This window comes from Chelonoidis abingdonii, chromosome 9 (assembly GCF_003597395.2).
Source record: "Chelonoidis abingdonii isolate Lonesome George chromosome 9, CheloAbing_2.0, whole genome shotgun sequence".
Lineage (NCBI taxonomy): Eukaryota > Metazoa > Chordata > Testudines > Testudinidae > Chelonoidis > Chelonoidis abingdonii.
The window spans coordinates 77732440-77755966 of record NC_133777.1 but is presented as its reverse complement, the minus strand read 5'-3'; the positions used below and the strand labels follow the sequence as shown (position 1 = coordinate 77755966).

General features: G+C 37.1%; 1 protein-coding gene across 6 annotated transcripts in view; it reads right to left on the bottom strand.

Moving 5' to 3' along the window:
- Positions 1 to 23527, bottom strand: part of MEF2A (myocyte enhancer factor 2A) — a 143138-nt gene that overhangs the window by 58319 nt on the left and 61292 nt on the right. For 3 of the 6 annotated variants that reach the window (XM_032783044.2, XM_032783046.2, XM_032783039.2), the window contains one exon: positions 1363 to 1500. In XM_032783044.2, the coding sequence (XP_032638935.1) occupies positions 1363 to 1500 (138 nt within the window). Of the gene's footprint in view, positions 1 to 1362; positions 1501 to 1565; positions 1698 to 23527 lie in introns of all 6 variants that reach the window. The other 3 variants (XM_032783045.2, XM_032783047.2, XM_032783048.2) reach the window with 2 other exon arrangements.

Genomic DNA, 23527 nt, shown 5'->3' with positions numbered 1-23527 from the left:
GATTAACAAAGGAATTACTTCCATTACTGGAGAGTCAGCTGGGGACTATAGTCACCTCTTGTATATTAAATCACTCAGTTTCCATGTAGATTTTAAGAGGAACCTAACCACTCCACTTTAATTGCCACAACAAATCCAATGATGTACAACTGAAAAGATGTAGCAGAGCTTCAAAATTACTTTCATTAGGAGGCAATATTTTTCTCTGGCATATTCTTCAATTTCTGGTTTATTCTATAAAGCAAAATTAATTTACTTTAAAAAAGTAATTAATATGACCCCTGACCCATTGAACACACACCAATAAATTACACAGTGGTATCTAAACTTCTTGAACCATGAGATCCCCTAATTCCTCTCCAAGACCAATGCTCCACTAAACCAGTCCATGGCCCCTCGAACAATCATACTTATATGTATACAAAATTGTGAAGCGCAGTAGCCACTCTTGCTGGGGCTGATGAGAGGACTCATGCCCTAGCCAGGTTTGCTTTTGGAATTCATAGCTGGAAAATGGCCTGTGGGAGGTCTTCTGACCATACAAGATATTGGGTAAAAATTTCAAGAAGTGGCTATGTGGTTTAGGTGCTTACGTCTATTTTCAAAAGTGACATTGGCACTTGAGGGCGAGATTTTCAGAAGGTATTTAGGTACCTAAAGATGTAGATGGGCAGCTAATGGGATTTTAATGAGGGTCAGGTGTCTTACTGCTTAGGTACTTTTCAAAATCCCTCTAGGCACCTATTTTCTCTTTAATCACCTAAATACCTTTAGGAGTCTATTTGTTTACATCACTTTTGAAAACAGGACTTTGTCTTGTAAGTCAGGTGTTTTTGAAGATATTACACACTGACTAATTTACTATAGGGAGAACAAATTCTCTGTATGAGGGCATCTTCCCAGGAAATATTTTTAAAGCTGTTTGTCATTTGTTGTAACCTTGTTCCATTGCAGAGGGGTAAAAAATTTAAAATCTCTCTCTCTAAGTTACCTTACATCTCAGGATAAGAGTCCATCCTAGTTTTTTTTGGGGAAAAAAAAAAAAAAAGTTTTAGGCAGCTTCTAGAAAGGGGGGTAGGTTCCTGAGAGTCAGGAACATCATAAATAAGTATGAAACTTCAGGAGCACAGGAAGGGAGCTACAGACACCCTGGGAAGTTTAAGAACTCCTAGTTTATATAATAGTTTCATATAACTTTCAGAATTCTCTCACATACATGCATATGCATACATAATGAATAGGTATTTCTGCTTCGTAAACAATTAAACCATCTTATCTTTACTGGGGTATTCAATGGTAAGAAAAACATTGTGAAAGTTCTCATGCACATGATAAAAACACAAGCCATTCTTTAGTACTCACTGCGACTTTATGATTCCGCATCATATTATCAAACTCTTCATTAATTTTTTTATATTTTTCTTCTGTATGTGGCGTGAGCACATATGAAGTGTCAGGGTCCGGGCTGTCACACCCTCTGTGTTCCTTCTTGTTCAGAGCCTAAATAATGAAGTTAATAAAAAGAATCAACAAATAAAAAGTAGAGGTAAAATAAAAGTACTTACAGGGCCTCGCTTGAAAATAAAATCACTATCTTCAGTTAGTTTGCTGTATCTGTCCTCCGATAGTGGACTGTGCTCAAAGTAATCGTCAGCATCAGGGCTCTCACAACCATTAAGGCCTTTTTTTCTTAAAGTCTGAAATACAATTGGAAAATTCACACACAAATAATACTAACTTGCCAAGACTTTTTGTAAGCTGAATCATATTCAGAGCCACCGAAACTATATAAAACTGTCAGAAATGCAACTCACTTTAAGAAACAAGCTAGACCTTTCAAAATAAGTAGCTCCACAGGGCACCATGACGGAAGGTGTACTTAGAGGCACAGCCTCTCCCAGCTCTGGTCTCATGAGAAACTATAACCCAGGAATTGGTAACCTTTGGCACATGGCATCCTTTGGCCCGCACAGCATCCTGCAACCACCATTGACCTGGAATGGTGAACCGCAGCCAGTGGGACCCACAATCGGCCGAACCTGCAGACGCCGCAGGTAAACAAACCAGCCCAGCTCACCAGGGTGCTTACTCTGGCAGGCCTTGGGCCAAAGGTTGCCGATCCCTGCTATAACCTATCATTACTTTGGCCCCCAGGAATTCCATGACCAGTATTTGTTTTAACTATCTGCTGATGTAATCAAGCAGTTTGATATATAAAACTAACGTTGAAGGCTACAGCAAGAGGTTAGAACCGTTAGTGGTAATAAAAAAAGGTACTTCCCATATTAGCACAAGAATTCAGTGCAGTGGTTTTTATTTTTATTTTATTTTTTTAAAATAGTGTACGCTGTAAGGAGGATGTTATTAATACAAAGCCAATAATTTATTTTGGCATAAAATATCAATGTTGGCTTCCCAAATTTTCTGTTCTCACTAGAAAACAGTAAAATTAACTGTAGAATATAGTGAGTAAAATTTCCAAATGAGTGTATTATTGAATGGTTTTAACAACATATGTAACAATTGGCCTGATTAGTTAAGGCACATACTTTCCTGGACTTCAGTCACTTAGCATACAACATGAAAACAAGTACTGCATAGAACATGACAATCCAAGAAGAACAATGCTCAAAATGCAACCATTTTTATTTTGCAATCCCTTTCTAAGACACTGCAGTTTTCCAAATGTAAGCTTTTTTCACGTGCATATCTTCTGCGGTGACTTAATTTTAATGAGATAGCTTTGTTGGGATTTTTCCTGTTTACTAAATATGGACCTGCATCAACATCCCCTTAATGTACATGTCTCCCCACTACGCAGCTATGAAATCAGCTACCAAGAAACAGGTTTTTGAACTTCAGGTCTCTTGCCTTTAAGATCTTGAAAAGTATATTCATATTCTTTAATGCTTATTTTTCCTTGGTATTATAAGTTCAGATAATCCACATAGCAAACAAGCTCATTTTTTTGTTTGTTTTAAATAGAATCTCTAAGTTTTCCACCTCTAGAAAATTTATCAGTGAAATATAATCATAAACACTTAAATGTCAGAAGTGCGTGAGGGAACAGTGGTGCAGAGAGAATCTTCATTTGGACAGACAATGTATCTTTATCCAACTTGTCTTGGTCTTAAAAATAAAAGCCCAACCCCACAGAATTAAAATCAGAGCTACCTGTCATTTCATGTACCACAGAGGTATTGCATTCTCAAGGCTTCCTAAGCAACCTGAAAGGTATCTGGTTCTGTCACCATTTGAATTTCCATTCAACAATTGACAGTGAATCTACTTTTAGAAGAAGAATCTCAGTACAATTATTTGTTAATATATTAAAAAACCTATCTTCTTTTTTCTGATTAATAAAAGTATATATCCATTCTTTATCAAACAGAATAAGGTGCCCAGATCTCACATTAGCAGCTTCGTAAGAAAACTGTACAATCATATGTAATTGAATTTCTTCAGAGAAATGTTCAGCTTATGCTATGAATAAAGCTAGAAAATTGTGTATAACCGATTACACTTCCACTAAAAATAAAGATTTTTACTTAGTATTTTGTTAGTAAACAACAGATTGCTTAATTACACTTCCTAGTGGTAAGGCAATACTTTACAAAATTCAATTATGCAATAAGAGATTCTCAAAGATCACAGGTCATCGTTGGCGAGATATAATTCCTTCTCAAATTACTTGGCATGTGCTGTGTAGCCCACACACACTGGCTGGAACTTCCAAAAAATTTAATCACTAAATCAGCATATGGGGGAAACAGGTGTAGCTTTTTCTAACACCTGTCACAGCATTGATCTCTGCTGGTTTAACCAATCAGGTGGACACTTACATGGACTTAGCCATACAAGGACCTGCTGTTTAGGACTCTGAAGGTCGGAGACTGTTATTCCTTCCAACCCTTCTCAACAAGTTCAGGCTGTCCGTCCTCTACACTTTGGTATCAGCAGGGAAAATGTTAACACTGTATAATCTGGATTACATTTAACCTTTATAATCTATAAATAGAATTTGAATAGGTTACGTCTGTACATGGATCCAAATATAAAAACTGTGCCCAGCACTCCTTTAGGAGCAGCAGTAAAACATGTTACAGTTAAGTAGTATTCAGTGTGTAAGTAAATTAGAAAAAGGCAGCCTGCAAGAAATATACAGTGGTTATCTGTGTGAACTCCAGCCTACATTTTATACTCTATATTATTTAAATATTGTGAAAGTTTTGATTTTTATAATATTTAATATTATTTGTCAAATGTTTTATAGTAATTACACTTAAAATCTAGGAATCTCGTAAGTGTCTGTCTTTCTCAGAATGCTCAAATAATCAGTACAGCTTAAGTGGAAACTTCAAAATGTAATTCTCTTAATGCATACCCAACAGTGCTGTCCACCAACATTGAAGTTTAGAAATTAAACAAACTATTAATTAGGCTCAATATATAAGAATACATTCACCCTTTTTTCAATCGTTATTTTTTATTCTGATAGTAATAGGGTTAACTCTGCCTTGACTCATGAGGAAGTAAAATGCCTCAGTATCTCCACTTTAAGATTCTGGAAACCTTCACTCCAGATGGTGTTCCTGTCATTGTTAGAGAACTTAAAGCTATGGGTCACTATTACAGATAAATCCAAGTCTGTGTTTGATATCCAAAGCTCTGTTTCTTTATCACCAAAACATGAACTGTCACTTTGAGGACCTAACATATAAAGACTGTCTACTTTATCACTATCCAGTAGCACAATAGTAAAAAGTTTCTCCTGCATGGCTGGTACTAACAAGTGGAATGCTGTAATCTGTTAACAAGGCCAGGCGAGGCCTGTGGGAGACAGACCAGCCTCAGTTTTCTCACAGGCTACAAAGTTAGACATGATAACAGGCTCTTGCTAAATAAAAAAAACGCAAAGGTCATGATTACTGGGAATCAAGCTGTGTGTATGCAGGAAAGAAACATTCCATAAACAAGTGCTGGCTCCACCCTCCATATTTTCTATACTAAAAGTTATTATTTCAACACTGAATGTAAGTAAGTGATCCTCCCAAAATTCTTTCCTAGACGTGATCGTGAAGACTGAGAAATTTGTAGACCCCTGAAAATAAAGCTTATTAAGAAAAAACCAAATAATCTTTCGGTAGCATATAGAGATGGGGTCACACACAAAATACGTATATGATACTAAACATAAAATCTTAAAGCTTTTGCAGTTCACAATAACTAGAACAAAAAAAGAGTACTACTTATACTGGTATTTTTGCATACACAATTAAAAATTCTTACTAGAGGGAAGGGAAACATTTCATTTTATGTTCTGTAATGGAATGTTTAAGCATTATAAAAGGAAAGAATACTAACTCTTATTTTCTGGATTATTTCAGGGGTGTATCTGGTCCTTACAATAAATCTGTACTATTTTCTTTGTTGGTTCCCAGACAAAGATTTCTGAAAACCTTTTCTGATGGTTGTTTCCTAATCCACTATGTTGAGATCCAATAAATACATGTTTGTAGCTTGGATGTTACTCTGGATCATTTATTAGTTGATCAGATTAGAGAACTATAAGATTCTTGTCATAAGAAATTCACCATGAGTATTTAGAAGAAACCATAGCAGAGGTGGAACCTGTATATACATTAACATTTAGTGAAACCAATAGCTTAATTGTGTTACAAATAAAGACATTGTACAAATGCCCCAGCAAGCTGTGATAAATGCTGACGAGAGAGTGACTCAGAAGTTTTAAAATGGCTTTCTTCCACCATGTAAAAATAAAATATGTAACTAAATGACTGATGGTTTTGTGTTGATTTTATTGTAATGACTGGTATGAGGAAACACCATACAAGGATGTTAGTGATGGATTAACCAGAAACCGTTCAAAAGTTATGTTTAGATAGCAGCACAAATGTTCCAATATTTTGCTGAATCTTTCTCTATTTTACTCTAAGCAAAATGCTTCTGATATGTGCTAGATAGAACACCTTGGTCAATTCCCCTACAGGAAATACACAACACTAATAGCATCAGTGCTCACTCCATACCTTGCAACTTGCCAAAACTCTAATCCGGAGGACTTCTCACTAGGCATAAAAATAATATAGTTTCCCTATTCAATCCTGGATTATGTTGCTAAAATTTACAAGAATGTCAATTAGTATTAATTGCAGTGGTGGTATTTATGATGTGAACACCAATCCAGGAGGAAGTGGACTGACCAATATAAAAATGTAATTGTGTTCTGGAGCTACTGACCTGACTTTAATCAGTAACATACATGCAGAGGCTGTGCTTTGTAATTCCTAGACTCTAGTCTCTAGAACCATCAATTCCCTCCAACCTGAGCCCTGTGATCATCTCATTCCATCTCCCATTCAAACCTTTCCACCATCCCTTTAAACTCTATCCTCACAAACCCTTGCCTCAACTCCAGGACTCCTCTTCTTCCAAAGATGTGCAACATCCTCACAGTTACTACCTATCACAGTTGCTGGCAGATATATAACATCTGCAGTGTCCAAAACCTCCTTTTAAATCTTGCACTCTCTGAAGCTTTTTCCAGATAGCACAAGTGAATTTTTGTGTGTTTCCAAAGCAAAATCTCTGAAGTTCACAAAAATGAGAAAAGCAGAAACTAGTTCCCACAATTAGAGGATGCAAGGCCAACGATGAATCAAATGAGTGGTGAGGAGAGGAACACTGGGACCCTGTCAAGTCAGAGGCATGCATTTTTAGTGCTTTGTCCAATCCATTTTTAAGGTTTCTTTTGATGAGACTTTCCCTGTGAGATTTATTTTTACATATGGACAGCTATGATAAAAGAAAGTTAAGGGGCAGAGTCAATCATCCAGAAGTTAAGATTTCCAGAACTAAGGTTGCCTGCACATACCTCATCACTGCCTTGCTCTACATCACATCCTATTTTCTAGATTACTTTAGGAGTATATCTAGTCCTTACAATAAATCTGTACTATTTTCATTTTCCTTCTAAGTTTCCATCCAAAAGATTGAGGCTCCAAGTGCATGGTCAAACCAGAGAGACAGAAATTAATTCCTCTTGGCTCAGTAACACTATGCTTTTGTTTACACAACTCAAAATTACATTGGCATTTCTACAACCATATTGCATTGCATATCTATTTTACTGTCTACTATCACTTTCTGTACTACGTCACAATTCTCTCACTGAATGAGTGTACTTCAAAATCATGTTTGATTTCATTGTATTAGCTGCATTTTTCTTGATTAACCTCATTATGTTACTTTCCACAATTTTGCGCTTTTTAATAGCTCTGTGTCTGATAATATTTCTTCTCAGTCCACAGTGGTGCTCATGACTCCTCCAGCTACAGGATTAACTGCATCTGTCATTAAAAAAAAAAAACTGTTTACCGCTCCTTTGAGATCATTAAGATGTTAATCAGGATCAACCCTAACAACAATACCTTTAGTATACTAACTAGACAACATTACTCCCATAACTCAATGAAAGAAAATCTTTTTTCTACATTAGTAATCAAAATTTTACATTCTGATGTAAGCAAAAAATGTGTCTTTTAAATGTAACTAAAAGCAGGCTACAAATGCTTGTAGCCTACAGGACAACGAATGATGCATTTAATTTTGCAACTTCTGTATGACTGCCAAGACTAGAAGCTTCATTGAAATGTATAAACAGTGTTTATACAAAAAATTAAATTAGAGCACAATAAAATAAACTAGGTAAGTAACCAAAGTACTACTTTCACAACAGTTACGTACCACCCTTGCAACTGAAGACCTTGACTTCTCAAAAGATGAGGTCTGCGATCCATTAGTCAACCAACATCTAAGAATAAACATGCTTTCCCCCAACCAGACAACATATACTAAACAAGTCCTCAATACTCACAGTATTCTAAAATAAAAGATGTGAGTATTTTCCACATTTTAATTTTTCCTCAATTTCTAGCAGTACTGTAATAGTAAAAAAACAAGTTTTTTGTATGTAAATTATTTACCACATATTGTCCAGAATATCAAGGTATTAAATAATTCTAAGTAAAATGATGAAATACAAAGAAGTTTGGTAATGATTACTTTCTTTGATCCAATATTAAAGTATGTGGAAGAAAAGTTCTCTCTAGGATTCATGAATGGATACAGCGTTTTATAAAGAAATTAACAGGTCTGAAATAATAAGTCATAAAATACCAGAATTGGCCATTTGTACAATGATCCATTATACTCCACTGTAGATAGAGCTATTTACCAATCAGAGGCAGGAAGGTATACTGCTTGAAAGCTTATCAGTATCCCTACTGTACGCCACTGTCTAGCAAAAGACAGTTTCTTGTCCTAAAAGTTGGAACATTTCCAATAACTGGCAAATTTTAACTGTATCTCTGGCTCTCCAAGGATTAAAGCTAGCTGTCAAATTCCACTGAGATACAATAAAGACTGCACTCAGGATTCAAACCTCTGTTTCTAAAAGTAAAGCATACTGACAGTTTTATAGTAGATACTGTATGCAAGCTTAACTATTAGCTTGAAGCACTTTTGTTATGAAACACACATTAATGTAAGAGAGATACCACAAACAACTAGCACAGGACTTAGGGTGACCAGACAGTAAATGTGAAAAAATCGTGAAACAGAGTAGGGGATAATAGAAGCCTATATAAGAAAAAGATCCAAAAATCAGGATTGTTCCTATAAAATCACGACAGCTGGTCACCCTATCAGTACTACATAAATTTTACAAGGCATGAACCTCCCACACAGCGCAGAAATATTTTTGAGTGTGTGAGAAAGGAGAGACAGCTCCCTACTGGTATACTTTTATTTGAAGTTTTGAAGTAAGTTTATCTAGTAACCTGTTGACATTAAAAATGATGCTGTTCACCTATTCTGGGCAACAGGATTATTCATTCCTAAATGGATTCGTGGGCCTCGAGGCTTAAAATGTCTAGTAACTGCCAGTAGAGAGAATGTATTGTTTCCACAGTGAAGATGAATTCAAACTCTCAAAGGCTGAAGTTTTAAATATTTGTCATTTCTCTTTCTACACAATTTGCTAGATTAACTAAATTATCCACCCTACATTTTATAATTCAGTGAAAATTCATATTATTTCTTCTATTAAAAGTGCAGTGAGTTGATTCCCCTTCACAGAGAAGATTCTAAGGAATTGCCTGTTTACAAGTCACCAGCGCAGTCTGGGGTTGGTGTGTTTCTTTGTATGGGTTTTTTTGTTTTGTTTTTGTATTAAAGTAAAAGAAACTTCAGTTAACTCAGATGACCTGTTAAAAGTGGATCTATATTTGTTTCCAGAAAGTAAAATATCTGATGTCCTGCATTAAAATTTATTGCATTCTTGTTCTTATTAATGTAGTCTACAACAAACCAAATTAATTTTAAAACAAGTTAACACGATGCTCATGTAAGACTGTCCGAAGAGTGCATGGTGACATGACTGGAAAATCTGATAGCCTGTATACATATATGCCCAATGTTCACTCAGAAAAAATTACTTATGAAGATAGTGGCTGCAAAGTTAACAAAAAGGATATTTTCCCAAACTCTGAATTAAGCTTTTATAAAATGGTCTATTCAATGCTGTAAAATAGTTTCTTGTGGTCTGCTTGCTTATAAGTGATGTCAAATCACCACACAAGTTTTCATGCCCATCTGAGCTCCCAATACATCTGGATAAGGAAAAAGCTATCAGTGAGTTCTCTCCAAGCTGCTGATATTCAACACAGTTTAATTAAACTTTTAACATGTTGTATAATGTTACATGACCAAAGATGACAATAACTGTCTAATGAAAACTAAAACAGGCCTGAGCATGTTCCATATTGTTGAATGGACACAATTAAAAAAACCCAATTTAAAGATATGGAGGAAAAACACTTGCCACACCTGTTCTACAGTATGGACCAATGGACTTTAAGTAATATCTTACACTGCTCTCTATTATTAAAATATGGAACTGCGCAAATCTAATGGCATGGTTTCAAGAGGGGTTTGGATGACAGAAGAGAAAGCTTATTTGCATTAAGATTGGGCCCCATTGTGCTAGCCACATAGTAAGAGAGACTTCCTGCCTCTCTTTACACTCTAAAAAGACCAAACATAATGAATGGAGAAAAGCAGCATTAGTACCTACATTTTACAGACAGGAGACTGAAGCAGAGAGAGATTAAATGACTTGCTCAGGTCATACAGGGAATTTCTAGCTGGGAACTGAACTCACATCTCCAGAGTCCCAGTCTAGTGCCTTAACCACAAGGCCAACTTTGGAACTTCTGAACTAGACTTAGACACCTGAGAGACTGGGAAGGAGACAAACACCACATTAAGTCTGAGTTTAACTCAAACCAGAGAATGCTCTAACAAACTAAAGCAAAATACTCCCTAGGAACTGCTCCATTTTGACAACATATTGAAAGTGGTGCTGCTTTACTACAGATCATCTGTATAGTAAGATTCCAGGACAGTCATCTGTCTGCAGGTTACTCTGAAGCCTAAAATGTCTGTGAAGTAACAGAAACAGCTACAAGCACGGCTGAGAGCTCTTTTTTGTTCAGAAATATCACCAAGTTGACTCATCACAGAGTTTTGCAATCTGTTACTAAATTTTAAGTTCTCAGCCATTTTGATTTTACAAATTACACCTGTGAGACAACAAAGCATATATCAATGCCATGCCAAGAGTCGTAGACTGTTGTGACAGGTAATTCAACCAATCTCCACCCTTACTATACAGTCACTTTGCATTTCATTGACTGTACAAGGGAGACTGCACGTATGGTGGATTACTTGGCCCCACTGCTTCACTGATTGCAAGGACTTTCAGCAACCACTGTAAAAAATTATTTACGAGAAAGATATAAATATTTATTTGGAAATACACTGAATTTGCTTTCTATACTATGCAGCTTCTGGTTCAATTCAGATATCCACTGAATGCAAGCACGCTGTGCTGCCTCCCAGATTATGAGAGCTATTTGAATCAAAATACTGAGATTATATCAGTGTAAACAACATCAATTAGTGCTCTGCAGGCTTGCAAAAATCAAACTTCCAAATCATGGCCTATCATGTAGGGATTCAGTATAAACCCATACAAATTTTTGGAGAGGTGGGGGTGGAATGATGGTTTCTTCTTTGACTGCTAAATTCTAGTCCCATGAAAAACCCAATTTTCTGACATTATACACTGATGGAAAACCTTGAAATGACATCATTTTGCAATGACTTTTGCAACATGTATTCCTTTCATAGTGAAAAAAAAACGTGTACTTTTTAATGTCTGTTTTGTTTTAGCCATTCCAAATACAGTCTACCACATCATGCTTTATGAGAAACCAGTCTCTTCAAAACTACAGACGTCCAAAAAGCCACAATCAAGGAAGAAGAACGCAGTGATTAAAAAAATCATCTGGTTTAGAGGCGAAGTGAGGGCAGCTATAAAAAATAAAAAAATAATATATAACGAAAGGAAGAGAGGAAACGTTGATAGTATTGAATAAAATCAGAAGCAAGGAACTGTAGAAAACTGACAAGGGAAGCAAAGGGGCACAAGGAGAAAACTATAACCAGCAAAGTTAAGAACAATAAGGAGGGTTTTTTAAGTACATTAGGAACAAAAAGAATCTTGACAATGGCATTGGTCTATTACTAAATGGAAATAGTAGAATTATTCTTAATAATACAGAAGGGTTACAGATGCATAGACAGGAACCTTGAGTAGGTTTAGAGAAGTTATTTTACCTCTCTATTAGGCATAGGTGCAACTGCAATACTGTGCCCAGTTTTGGTGTCCACAATTCAAGAAGGATGTTGAAAATTTTGAGAATGGTAAGGGGGTGACCTGATTATGGTCTATAATAGGGACCGCCTTCGGCCTGCAGCCTGCCAGGTAACTCCCCGCCAGACCAGTTTCTTCGCAGGTTTGGCCAATCACAGCTCCCACTGGCCACGGTTTGCCATTGCAGGCCAATGGGGGCTGCGGGAAGCAGCAGGGGCCAAGGGATGTGTAATACAGTAGTATTATAATATGATGTACTGCTTTTACATACTTGTTATAGATTAGCGGCTTCTCTTAGATAACTGACCTCTTCCCAACTGTATAAGAGAAAAGGGCATTTTTCATCTCCAATACAGCAAATGCATTAAATGTTAAGAGTACAGCAGGTAATTTGTTAGGTCTTGTAATTTGATGTTACCCAGTCTAATGCTAACTAAATGCTGAAATGCCCAGAAGATTAAAAAGGGGCACTGTAGCAGGGTGGTTACCCCGCTACTGCCCTGAAGGGCTTAAAACAGCCCTGGGGGAAGGCTGTGGTGGGGAGCTGCTAAGCTGGGCTGATTGGGAAGTGGCTGCAGCTGGGACAGCCTTATACCTAAACCATTCTGCATCAAATCTTAGAATCGAAGGACAGGAAGAGACCTTGAGAGGTCAGTTAGTCTAGTCCCCTGCACTCATGGCAGGGTAAGTATTATCTAGATCATCCCTGACAGCTGTTTGTCCAACCTGCTCTTAAAAATCTGCAATGATGGAGATTCCAACACCTCCCTGGCTATTTATTTCCAGTGCTTAACCACCTTGACAGTTAGGAAGTTTCTCCTAATGTCCAACCTAAACCATCCTTGCTGCAATGTAAGCCCTTTGCTTCTTGTCCTATCCTCAGAGGTTGCTTCTTGTCCTATTCTCCTTCTTATAACAACTTTTTATGTTCTTGAAAACTTACGTTTCTCTCAGACTTCTTTTCTCCAGACTAAACAGACCTAACTTTTTCAATCTTCCCTCATAGGTCATGTTTTCTAGACCTTTAAATCCTTTTTATTGCTCTTCTCTGGACTTTCCCCAATTTGTCCAATTAAATTCTAGACATACCACATCTACCACTTCCTGAAGGCTTATTACCCTGTCAAAGAAAGCTATTATGTTGGTCTAACACGGTTTGTTATTGACAAATTCATGCTGTTACTTATTACCTTATTATCTCCAAAGTGTTTGCAAATTGATTATTTGCTCTATCATCTTTCAGGGTACTGAAGTTAAGCTGACTGATCTGTAATTCCTCAGGTTGTCCTTATTTCCCTTTTTATAGATCGATACTATATTTACCCTTTTCCAGTCCTCTGGAATCTCTCCTGTCTTCCATGACTTTTTGAAGATAATCACTAATGGCTCAGATAGTTCCCCAGTCAGATCCTTGAGTATTCTAGGATGTATTTCATCAGGCCCAGATGACCTGAAGACATCTAGCTTGTCTAAGTAATTTTTATCTTGTTCTTTCCCTATTTTAGCCTCTGATCCTACCTCATTTTCACTGGCATTCACTACATTAGACATCCAATAGCTACTAATAAAGAAGTGCAATTCACTAAAAAGATCTGAAAGAAGAGAGTCTCGTTAAAACTCAGGGTTGTGGGATTGGTTTTTTTTGTTTTTGTTTTTAGAGATACACACGAGTCTCATATTACCAGAAAAAAATCTTAATACTAAATTTCCTTTCATAGCTAAATCCTATTCCTATGGCTAACGAGTCACTGGCCAAACTGGGAACAACCTCTCTGGTTCAACCTTCCTGACAATAAAATGGAGATAATACTGAGCTTCGTAAAGCACTTTGAAATTCCCCAGATGAAAACTCTTACAAAGAGGCAACATATTGTTGAAATATGTCAAGCAATAGCATAAACTTTTCAGAAACTAGTTTGGGAAACAATTTGTTTAAACAATCTATGTCTTTTCTAAGTAAAGCCCCCTTGTGCATAGATTTTAAATAAAATTCAATCTACAATGCAGACACTTTTTTTTCCATTAGGTTTCACAATACCATGTTAAGCGAATGATTAACAAGTTAAACTATCTCGCTATTCTTCTAATAAGGCTGAACCAGTGCCTATCAATGAAACAGCCACAGTTCAAACAAGCTTCTTTTAGCAGCAACCAAGTAACAGGCAGGCTCAACTCTCATTGAAATTCATTAAACAAGGTGCTATAGCTTCTAATATCTGACAAGTGCACTGTTTCAAAGCCTGAAATAGATCTTCTGCAATTAACACTTTGAATAATGAGCTTTAAAATGATGCATTACTGGATATAAAACTTAGCTACAAGGTCATACTTGCCAAGATTTGAACTGTAAATAATCAAGACAACAAGAGCAGAATCTTTTAAACGTCATCAAAATATTGTGAACTTTAGTGGGGTAGAGGGAAAAAAAACAGCAAACAGGAAATTTTCCTCTTGAACTAAAATTTCTTCCTATTAGAGATAAATTGGTAAATATGACAATGTTGGTTAAAAATTAAAATTCTTAAATTGAAATTTATCAATAGTCTTGGATGATAAATGTAATTGATAATTCATATATTAACAGCCTGTCATTATGAATAAATTCAAACTCCCATATATAATAATTACATTATTGAATTCTGCAAGAATGGTGGGTCAGGAAAAAAGATCTGATTTAATATAGCTAAAAGAAAAACGACACATGCAAGGTACTTTTGACCACTGGTATGTACCTATTCTACTTCTTAGATATTATTCCCAGTGATTGAAAGATGACATCGCAAGCGAACAGGGCAACCAGTTATTCTGGGGATTAATGGCACAATCTCCACCTGCCAAAAAAAGTATGAAGAGTGGCATATAAAACTGACAAAGTTTCATATTGCATTCAGAAATTCAATAGCATTGCCTATATTAGAACCAAATGACAACTAAACAAGGAATGCTAAACAAGGAATATTTAAAGATATTCCTTTAAGTAAACATTAATAGGATTAATGGTGTATCTACACAAGGCTTTTGATGATTAAGTGGAAGCTTTCACCTTATCTCAAAGTGCGCATAAAAAAGGGATGCCAATGCACACCATGCATGCTGAAAATTATTTTACAAAGATCAGTATTATGAAGTAGACTAAGATCACAACACAAAGAGGACTGCTGGTAAGCAAACTGTTCGTGGATAGAAACAGTTGTCTATATCACAATTACCACACAATTGGCCCCTTTTGCGTAAGTCTATGCATGGAAACTTAACTACACTTCTACCTCCAGAAATGGACCCGGGGGAGGAAGGGGGAGAGAATAGAGTTGAGGCATGTTTCAGGGTGGTGCCTAGAAGCTTGCACCACTGTTGCTGGGTCTGTAACCACTCAATGGGTAGAAGAATTACTGAATCATAGAAACTAGTGATTAGGATGATCAGACAGCAAATGTGAAAAATCGAGATGGGAGTGGGGGGTAATAGGAGCTTATATAAGAAAAAGACCCCAAAATCAGGACTGTCTCTATAAAATCGGGACATCTGCTTACCCTACTAGTGATGGAAAAAAGACATACGAAGACATGTAGCTAATTCAAGATTGTTTTCTAATTGTAAATATATTAGTGTTCCATCAAGTCTAGTTTCCAGCATTCCAAGCAATGTGACTTCTTCACTTCTCTTGGAAGACTTTTATATCACTGTCAGAAGGTTGGGGTTTTTTTAAATGTAATGGTTAGCCTAAAAATTATCGATTCATTTCAGTCCATTATTCCTAGTTTCATACTCATTTGCTATCTCAAGTAATTCCTTGAAGTCACTGATGTTTACATGCAGCATATATTTGCAGATTCACAACCCCGGTTTGTCATTCAATTAGTAATATAGTTCTTTTTTCCTTCACTCATAAGTTAAGCTATGCAACCCTTTAACCATTTTAGTAACTTTTCTGAACGTTCACCAGTTTTCTAGTCTCTGATAAGGACATGCCTGCAACTGACAGAAATGTTCCAAGTGTGGTTGCACCAAAGCCCTAATAGAGGGGGGCTATTAACTCCCTGCTATATAGGATGGTAGATTTCTGAATAGGAGATCAAAAACTGTATTGGTATCTTTTGCAGCTATATCACATTTCACAATTTGCCAATATGGCAACTTGCACTGCTCTAGAGCCATTCAGTTTTTTTGTATAAAATTAGCTGTATAGCTTTTATTGAAAGTAACTAATACATTATCTGGAAATATTGCAGCCACAGATATGAAAACTTTGGGGGTCTCAACTGTGGTGAAAATCTAAGATAAACTGGGTGTAAATATTGAGACTGGGCTGTGAGAGAGTTGAGTTAACAGCACATCTTGAGTACATAAGGCGGCCAAAGTCTCCCTAAAAAGGTCAGTAGAAAGAAGACAGCTACTGTGGTTCTTCAAGATGTACTACTCACACGGATTCCATGCCCCACTCTCTCTTTCCACTACTACAGAGTCCTGCTTCTCTGGAATTCTGCATTGATGACAGAACTGAGGAATGTTGGGCTCACTTTGCCATTGCTACTCCCCAGGGTATGGAAGGGACATAACATTCAGGATGAAGGTGTGACCCCTCAAATGACACCACTGGCCAAAAGAATCCAATCTTGGATGCATGTGCAGTAAGAGAGGAATCCACATAACCAGGGCTACTTTGAATGATTATCTATTCCACTTTAAAATGGCATCTTTATTTATGAATGATAAAAAAATGTCTGGGTTTAACGGGTCAGTTTTTAAAAGCATGTTTCAATTCAGCATTTTTGAGAAATATCAGATAAATAGAATACTATGGTCTACTTATTTTTAATATATATCATTTGCTTTTAAAACACAAGTGGATTCTACTTTTGTCAGCTACAACAGCCATGGACAAGCATCATGAGTTCCACACTACACCATGCTGTTTACAGGCCATCGTCTAAGTAAAGTCTGGGCTCAAAATATTAAACCCTCATTTGAGAAGTTGCAGAAATAACAAATCTTCCTTTAAGATGTCCAGTCATACATCCAATAAGCCAGGTGACATCCTAGCACATAAAATGTACAAGAAAATTAATCTAATTCAATTCAATTCTTTCATTAGAGAAAAGAAAATTAGGTTGAAAATGATAGATTAGGATACAACTAAACAATTATTAAAATGTACACGTTTAAGCAAATGATTTATGCATCCTGAAAGGAACTGTACATAACTCACTGAGGAGACCCTTAATCAAGTAATCAAGAGTATGTCAAGTACATGACAAAACAACGTAACCAATCCTGTACACTTATATTGTAATCTGAAATGTTAAACAATCATTTAGTTGGATCAGTAAAAAAAATCTTTTACAATGCCAGTTTTAATTCAATCTTTTCCTCAAATACTGCAGTTTGTGATTTGCTTTCCATCTACTCAGAACTAAGTGATTAACAGACTTAAAAAGATTATTCAAATTTGGATCTAAAAGCAAGTAATATCAAGTAGACTTTTCATACTGGAAAGTTAAATTATGATGAAATGATATATAAAATTTAATTCCTAGCACAATAGCAGGAGTTTTCTGTAGTCAAATATGCAAGTGGTAAGAGTATTCATGACGCAAACATCATCTTAAAAATAAAATCCTCTAGCAATAATGGAAACAGATTTTGCTCTGGCTGTTATGAATGTTTAATATTTTGCATTATTACAATTAAGTTTACTTATAGTACATTGTAAAGGAGAGTGCAGTACAGTGCAAATGAAGGGTGTTTAAATGTTTTTGTAATTAGATTTTAAAACATTCTTCAGATTTAAAAGGTATAAATAGCTCACATCTTTACTAGCTAATATGGTTATAAGTTTAATATGATCTTCATGAAAATGCTATGTCATCTACGAGGCTAGCATGAGCCAATAATTTGAAGCTATAATAATTAAAGGTAATTTTAAATTAACTAATAATTGCAGAATGTTCCTTGCAGACAGCAATTTCCCCTTATGGAGTAAACTACCCCTTAGTGTTCCATACCAATTCCAGCATGGAATTTGGTATACTTTAAAAAAATGGTGTCTGTTCAGGTCTCAAATATTCAAAATTTTAATATCTGGACCAGACCTCTGGAAATTTGCCAGGTATACATCAAGCAATAAATACTTAAGGTAGGGATGGGAACCAAAACTAAATATTCAGTAAATTATTTGAGGAAAAAGAGAGTATCATTTGTATTCAGAAAAATGTTCAGAAAGATTGGTCCTATTACATTGATTACAAGAGTCAAAACAGTGTTAACCAAGGTCTAGGGTTTTGTACATAGAGACCTCAGCCTGCTTAGTAACATGGCAAACACACCATTAAAAATCCTTTCCCCCTTTTATTAAAGATAAAGAAGGAAAACAGTTAAATATTTGAAACGAAGTATTAAATAAAGTTTTCATTTTAACATCCCTTGTTCCCCTTCTCCATAGCTGGAGAGAATTTTTAGAAGGAAAACCCCTCTGTCTGACAGTCTCTTAGCTAGTATTGAAGATGGCAATAACTGTCTTTTTTGGGAAAAGAAAAGAAGTTAGTTAAAATGGATTGCAACTGCTGTTGTTGCTGCCATTAAAATCTGATTCCATTTTATCTCAGGTGGTGTTTATGATTCCGCTGGACCTGGTAGAGATGGTGATGTTATCTGGGTCCCCCTCTCTCTGGCCTGTTCTGGTCAGAATATTTTGCAGGATTATGACAACAGAAGTTCAGGGGTTGCAGCCATGGTGGTGATGCTTGCTTAAGTAGCCTCCATCTGTTATTCCTCCCCTCCAAAAAAGTCTTTCTTTAAGGACCCAAAAAGAGTGTAGTGGGTAGAACAGCCCCTCCCCTCATTATTTTGGCCACTAACTAGGCTTAATTTCTGACGCACCAATTTGGTTCATGAATTTCGAGACCCATATTTTCCTGTTTTCCAAGCATGATCTCAAAACCGTCCTTGAGTTATAACAGCATGCCTTTTTGTTTGGACTAATTCCTTCCCCGCCCCCCGTTTATAGCACTCTTCATCAAAAATAACTTGACCTACTTTTCATAAACAAACATTCATTAACAGCCAAAAGTTATGGGTAAGGCTATGATTTAGTCATGGGTATTTTTAATAAAAGTCATGGACAGGCCACAGGCAATAAACAAAAACTGCCTGCATAGGCACCAGCTTCTTCCATGCCTAGGAGACACTCAACACCTCCACTCCACCTCAGGCCCTGCTGCCACCTAACCCCATCCCCCAAGCCACCACCCTCATCCTGCTTCTTTCTGCCCCCTCTCCTGAGCATGCCCCACCCCCATTCCTCCCAGAGCCTCCTGCACTTCGTGAAACAGCTGATTGTGGTGGGAGGGAGGGGAAGGAGATGATCGGCAAGGCTGCCGGTGGGCAGGAAGCACTGGGGGGAGGGAACTGGCAGCCAGTGGGTGCTAAGCACCCGCTAAGTTTCTTTCTGTGGGTGCTCCAGTCCTGGAGTCAGTGCTTATGATTCATGGCCCGTGACCTGTCCATGACTTGTACTATAAATACCCCTGACTAAATCTTTGCTGGGTGGCCACTGCTCTCGAAGCCCAGGGGGAGCACGCTGCTGGGGGGGACCCTGAGGGGAGCTGCTTCCCTGGGGAGCTACTGCTCAAGAGGGGGACTTGGTGGCCAGCAGCACCAGCGGCCAGGGGTCATCAAACAGCGCCTGTTTCAGCCATTGCTTGAGCCGCCCTCTTCCCACTGCTCCAGCCACCAAGCTGCAGCTGCTCCTAATGCCCCTAGGACCACTGTTCAGGCAGTCCCCAGGGCTACCCCAGCAGTGGCTGGTGCAGCTGTCCCCCGAGGACAGCTGCTTGGGTGGTCCTGGGGTCAGCCACACTGGCTGCTGTGGAAATCATGGAGGTCACAGAAAGTCATAGAATCCGTGACATCCTTGACCTTCATGACAGACATGGAGCCCTGGTTATAGACCCTATTGTCACAACAGTCCTGTACTGAATGCACCATCTCACTAGCATCTGAATCTCACTAATACCACAGGAGGACAGAGAAGGAAAGAACAGTGTTGAAATCTGAACTCAGCTGTGAGTAATCAATCAGTAGTGCTTTGCCAAGCAGACTGACTACCAGCAAGAGATGCCATGGAAGCTAGACTTAGGAAACCAGAGATAATGTAAGCTAGATTCAGTTTTGTTATAGATATGCTCTAATTAATTATTGTATCTAACCCTCATCAAAATTTATAATACCCATTGTGACACTGCACCCCATATTCTTCATAGCGGTATGATGATGATATGATTATGGCATAATGTCAAGTATCAGAGGGGTAGCCGCGTTAATCTGGATCTGTAAAAGCTGCAAAGATTTTTGTGGCACCTTATAGACTAACAAACATATTGAAGCATGAGCTTTCGTGGGTGAATACCCACTTTGCTGGATGCATCTGTTAATCTATAAGGTGCCACAGGACTCTTTGCCGCATAGTTATGATGCATTTTGTACAAGAAGGGTCATGTAAGGTATCACTGGAAAAGTTATGATTTGCTGAATATGATTATCCTATTTGTATGCATATATTTTTTGTATTTGAAGTTATGAATATTGACTATGCATCTGACACCCACTAGGCAAGATGCTTCTAGTCTAAATAGCTGGTTGTGAAGGGCCCATTCAGGGTAATGCACCATTAAGGAAAACAATAGGCCTTAGGAGAAGCTTATCCCCTGACCTGGTGAACTTTCCTGAGAACGCTCCAGAGAGCGTATGGATAATGGCTGCTGTGACTCTGCAAGAGTATGTGACCAGCCCACATGACTCTGAACTCCATTTTGTGTACCTGTGGTTCCCACCACATGCTAAAGCTATACAAGGCAGGGAGTGACCTCATCTGTTGTTCTTCCCTCTCCCACAATGGAACACCTAAGAGAAGCTCTGAAAAAAAAGGACTTGGAACAAGGGTGAGGAGCCCAAGCTGCAAACCAAGTGCGACTTGTGCCTTTTGAATCTGAAAGCCTGCTTGTACCATCAATCAAAGTGAGAGATTATTAATTCAAATCCTATCCCTCTAGTATGTTAAGCTTAGTTTGCATTTTCTTTATTTACTAGGTAATATGCTTTGATCTGTTTGCTATCACTTATAATCACTTAATCTTATTGTAGTTAATAAACTTGTTTTGTGTTTTCATCTACACCCATCGCACCCATCCAGTCACAAAGCATACTAAATTTTGAAGAGCATTTTAATATTTCTGAACTTGAGTCCATATATATTTTCACTGCATTTTAGGATTCTTTACGTAGTATATGGCTTTTTAAAATATAAAAACTGTTTATACATTAGTATTGGCACCTGACTCTCTTATCAACGGCTCAACTTCAACTTGTTTTGTGTGTCTTGAATAGACAGTGCCTCTGTTGTTTAAGTATTTTGGGATGAGCATGTACTATCATCTTCCAAGGTGTTTTATCTGAATGTATAGGTTTCGACTGAATTAAATGCAGACACAGTTTAGAATGCTGTAGATCAGAATACAAATGCTAACAATATAGGATAGTGTTTGTGGAACAACAAAAAGCATAAACAAAAAATCTTTAAAATGACAGTCCACAATCACTGACTCGCTTATCTCTTTTACAATTATATTTAGAGCAGTGTTTCCCAAACTTGGGATGCTGCTTGTGTAGGGAAAGCCCCTGGCGGGCCGGGCCGATTTGTTTACCAGCCGCGTGCGCAGGTCCAGCCAATCACAGCTCCCACTGGCCGCCATTTGCTGCTCCAGACCAATGGGAGCTGCTGGAAGTGGTGGCCAGGACGTCCCTCGGCCCAAGCCGCTTCCCGCAGCTCCCGTTCGCCTGGAGCAGTGAACTGCAGAACTTATCCTACCTATAGATTCTAAATGACTTAGCAGTAGATGCTGTTAATTCACTCTCCTGCAGTCATATATAATATTCCTCATCCTGCAGAGGAGGATACAATTCAAAGACAAAACTTGACATTTCTATTTTTTGCTTTTAAATTATAAATAGTACTTCAAAACAGAAGGGGTGGAATGAATATCTATCTAGGCACACAGACGTGCCCTCAAAAGCAGTCAAAATGTGCATGAACTATAAGAAAAAGCATCTTGATTCCTTTAAAGCCAAGTAAATGTGAAAATTCTGTTCTCTTTAAATTGAAGACAAAAATTAGCTTCATGTCAAAGGTGCAGTTACTCTATCTTTGTTATTTCTACAAACATTACTCCAGAGGCTGGTTAGGACAAGCAGAAACTGTAGCTTCAGATTATTTGGAATCAAATAAATTAAAATGTGATTTGTCCAAACATGAAACTACAACATGAAAAGAGAGTGCTGTATCTTTCATCAGCCTAGAGCTGTTATTTTTTTTTAATCTATTCTACCTCTGGCAATTCTCCAGAAATCAGACATCAGGTAATACAAAATGACATTATCTAACTGGCAACAAAGAAACTTTTTTCTAACGGTGTCAGCTTTCCTAAAATCACAAATGATCTGTGTCATTTTTAAAAAACATGTCAATGTTACTTAGTCATCACAATGCCAAAAGAAACAATTTGCACAATGCCAACAGAAAATGAACATGCTATCTCCATGTTTTACTTTTAAAGTGGATAAATACAACGTGATTGTATGGGAAGATTTGAAAGTTAATAAAAGACCATAGTTCATATTTAAGAACATCATGAATTAACTGTCTTTCAGGCTCTGGATATTTGTAAATGTAAGACAAACCAATTCACAAACACACAAGAGAGATGTTGTTTCTCTTTTTCCAAAATATTTTTAAGTTTTGTCATTGTGAAAATACTTTCACATTTCTTTGAAACTATTCTCCCTTCTCTAATGTCATATGGAAAAAAAATGTTTCATGATTTGGGATTTTATTGCAATAGACATCACTGGAAAAAAATAAAATTTAAACAAAACAAAAAATCAGTTGGGAGAGTACTGAACATACAAGCTAATTCCCACTGAATTACGTTCCAAAGCCCTCTTTGATTTGGTCTGGTTTTGTCTCATTCCAGGTAAACTTCTCTTGGCATAGCAATTATGGACAGCTGGTCCATAATTGCCAACATATATTGGAAATATCTGCACCAGAGTGGATCTGTTCAATCTCAAAAAAAAAAAAATATTCATCTTGCACACAAAACTACTTTTACATAATTCTTTAGTGAATCAAGACAGATTGGGCTTCTCATGCTTCCAGGGCAACATACCCATAGATCCACTAAGAGTTTGTCACTTCATTCTTGCTTCTGATAACTATTGACACTATACTGTCTCAGAAGGGTGCTAAAAAGTACGAAGTCTGATTGTATCAACATTATATTAATATTTTAGTCTCTGTTACATAATTATGTTTTCTACAGTTTGATGCAAAAGTTTTTGCAAAGTTTCCTTCTCAACATTTTCATCTTTTTCTTTCATACCCCAAAATTGTATCGAATTTTGTAATTTTTCCTTTGGATTATTCTTCAGCAGTTATTCACTTAAGACAGTAGTAGTCTTAACATTAAAAAAGGTAACAAACCAATATATGATTATTATACACCTCTTGAAAATTACTTTTATATTCTGCAAAAATAATGATTTGATGTAGTCATTTTTTCCCCCAATATTATGCATACATCCAATATTACCAAGTAGTTCCATTTAGGACAACCTATAACTGAGTGTAAAAATACATTTAGCTACCCAAATGGCTACACAATGTTGGAACTGAGC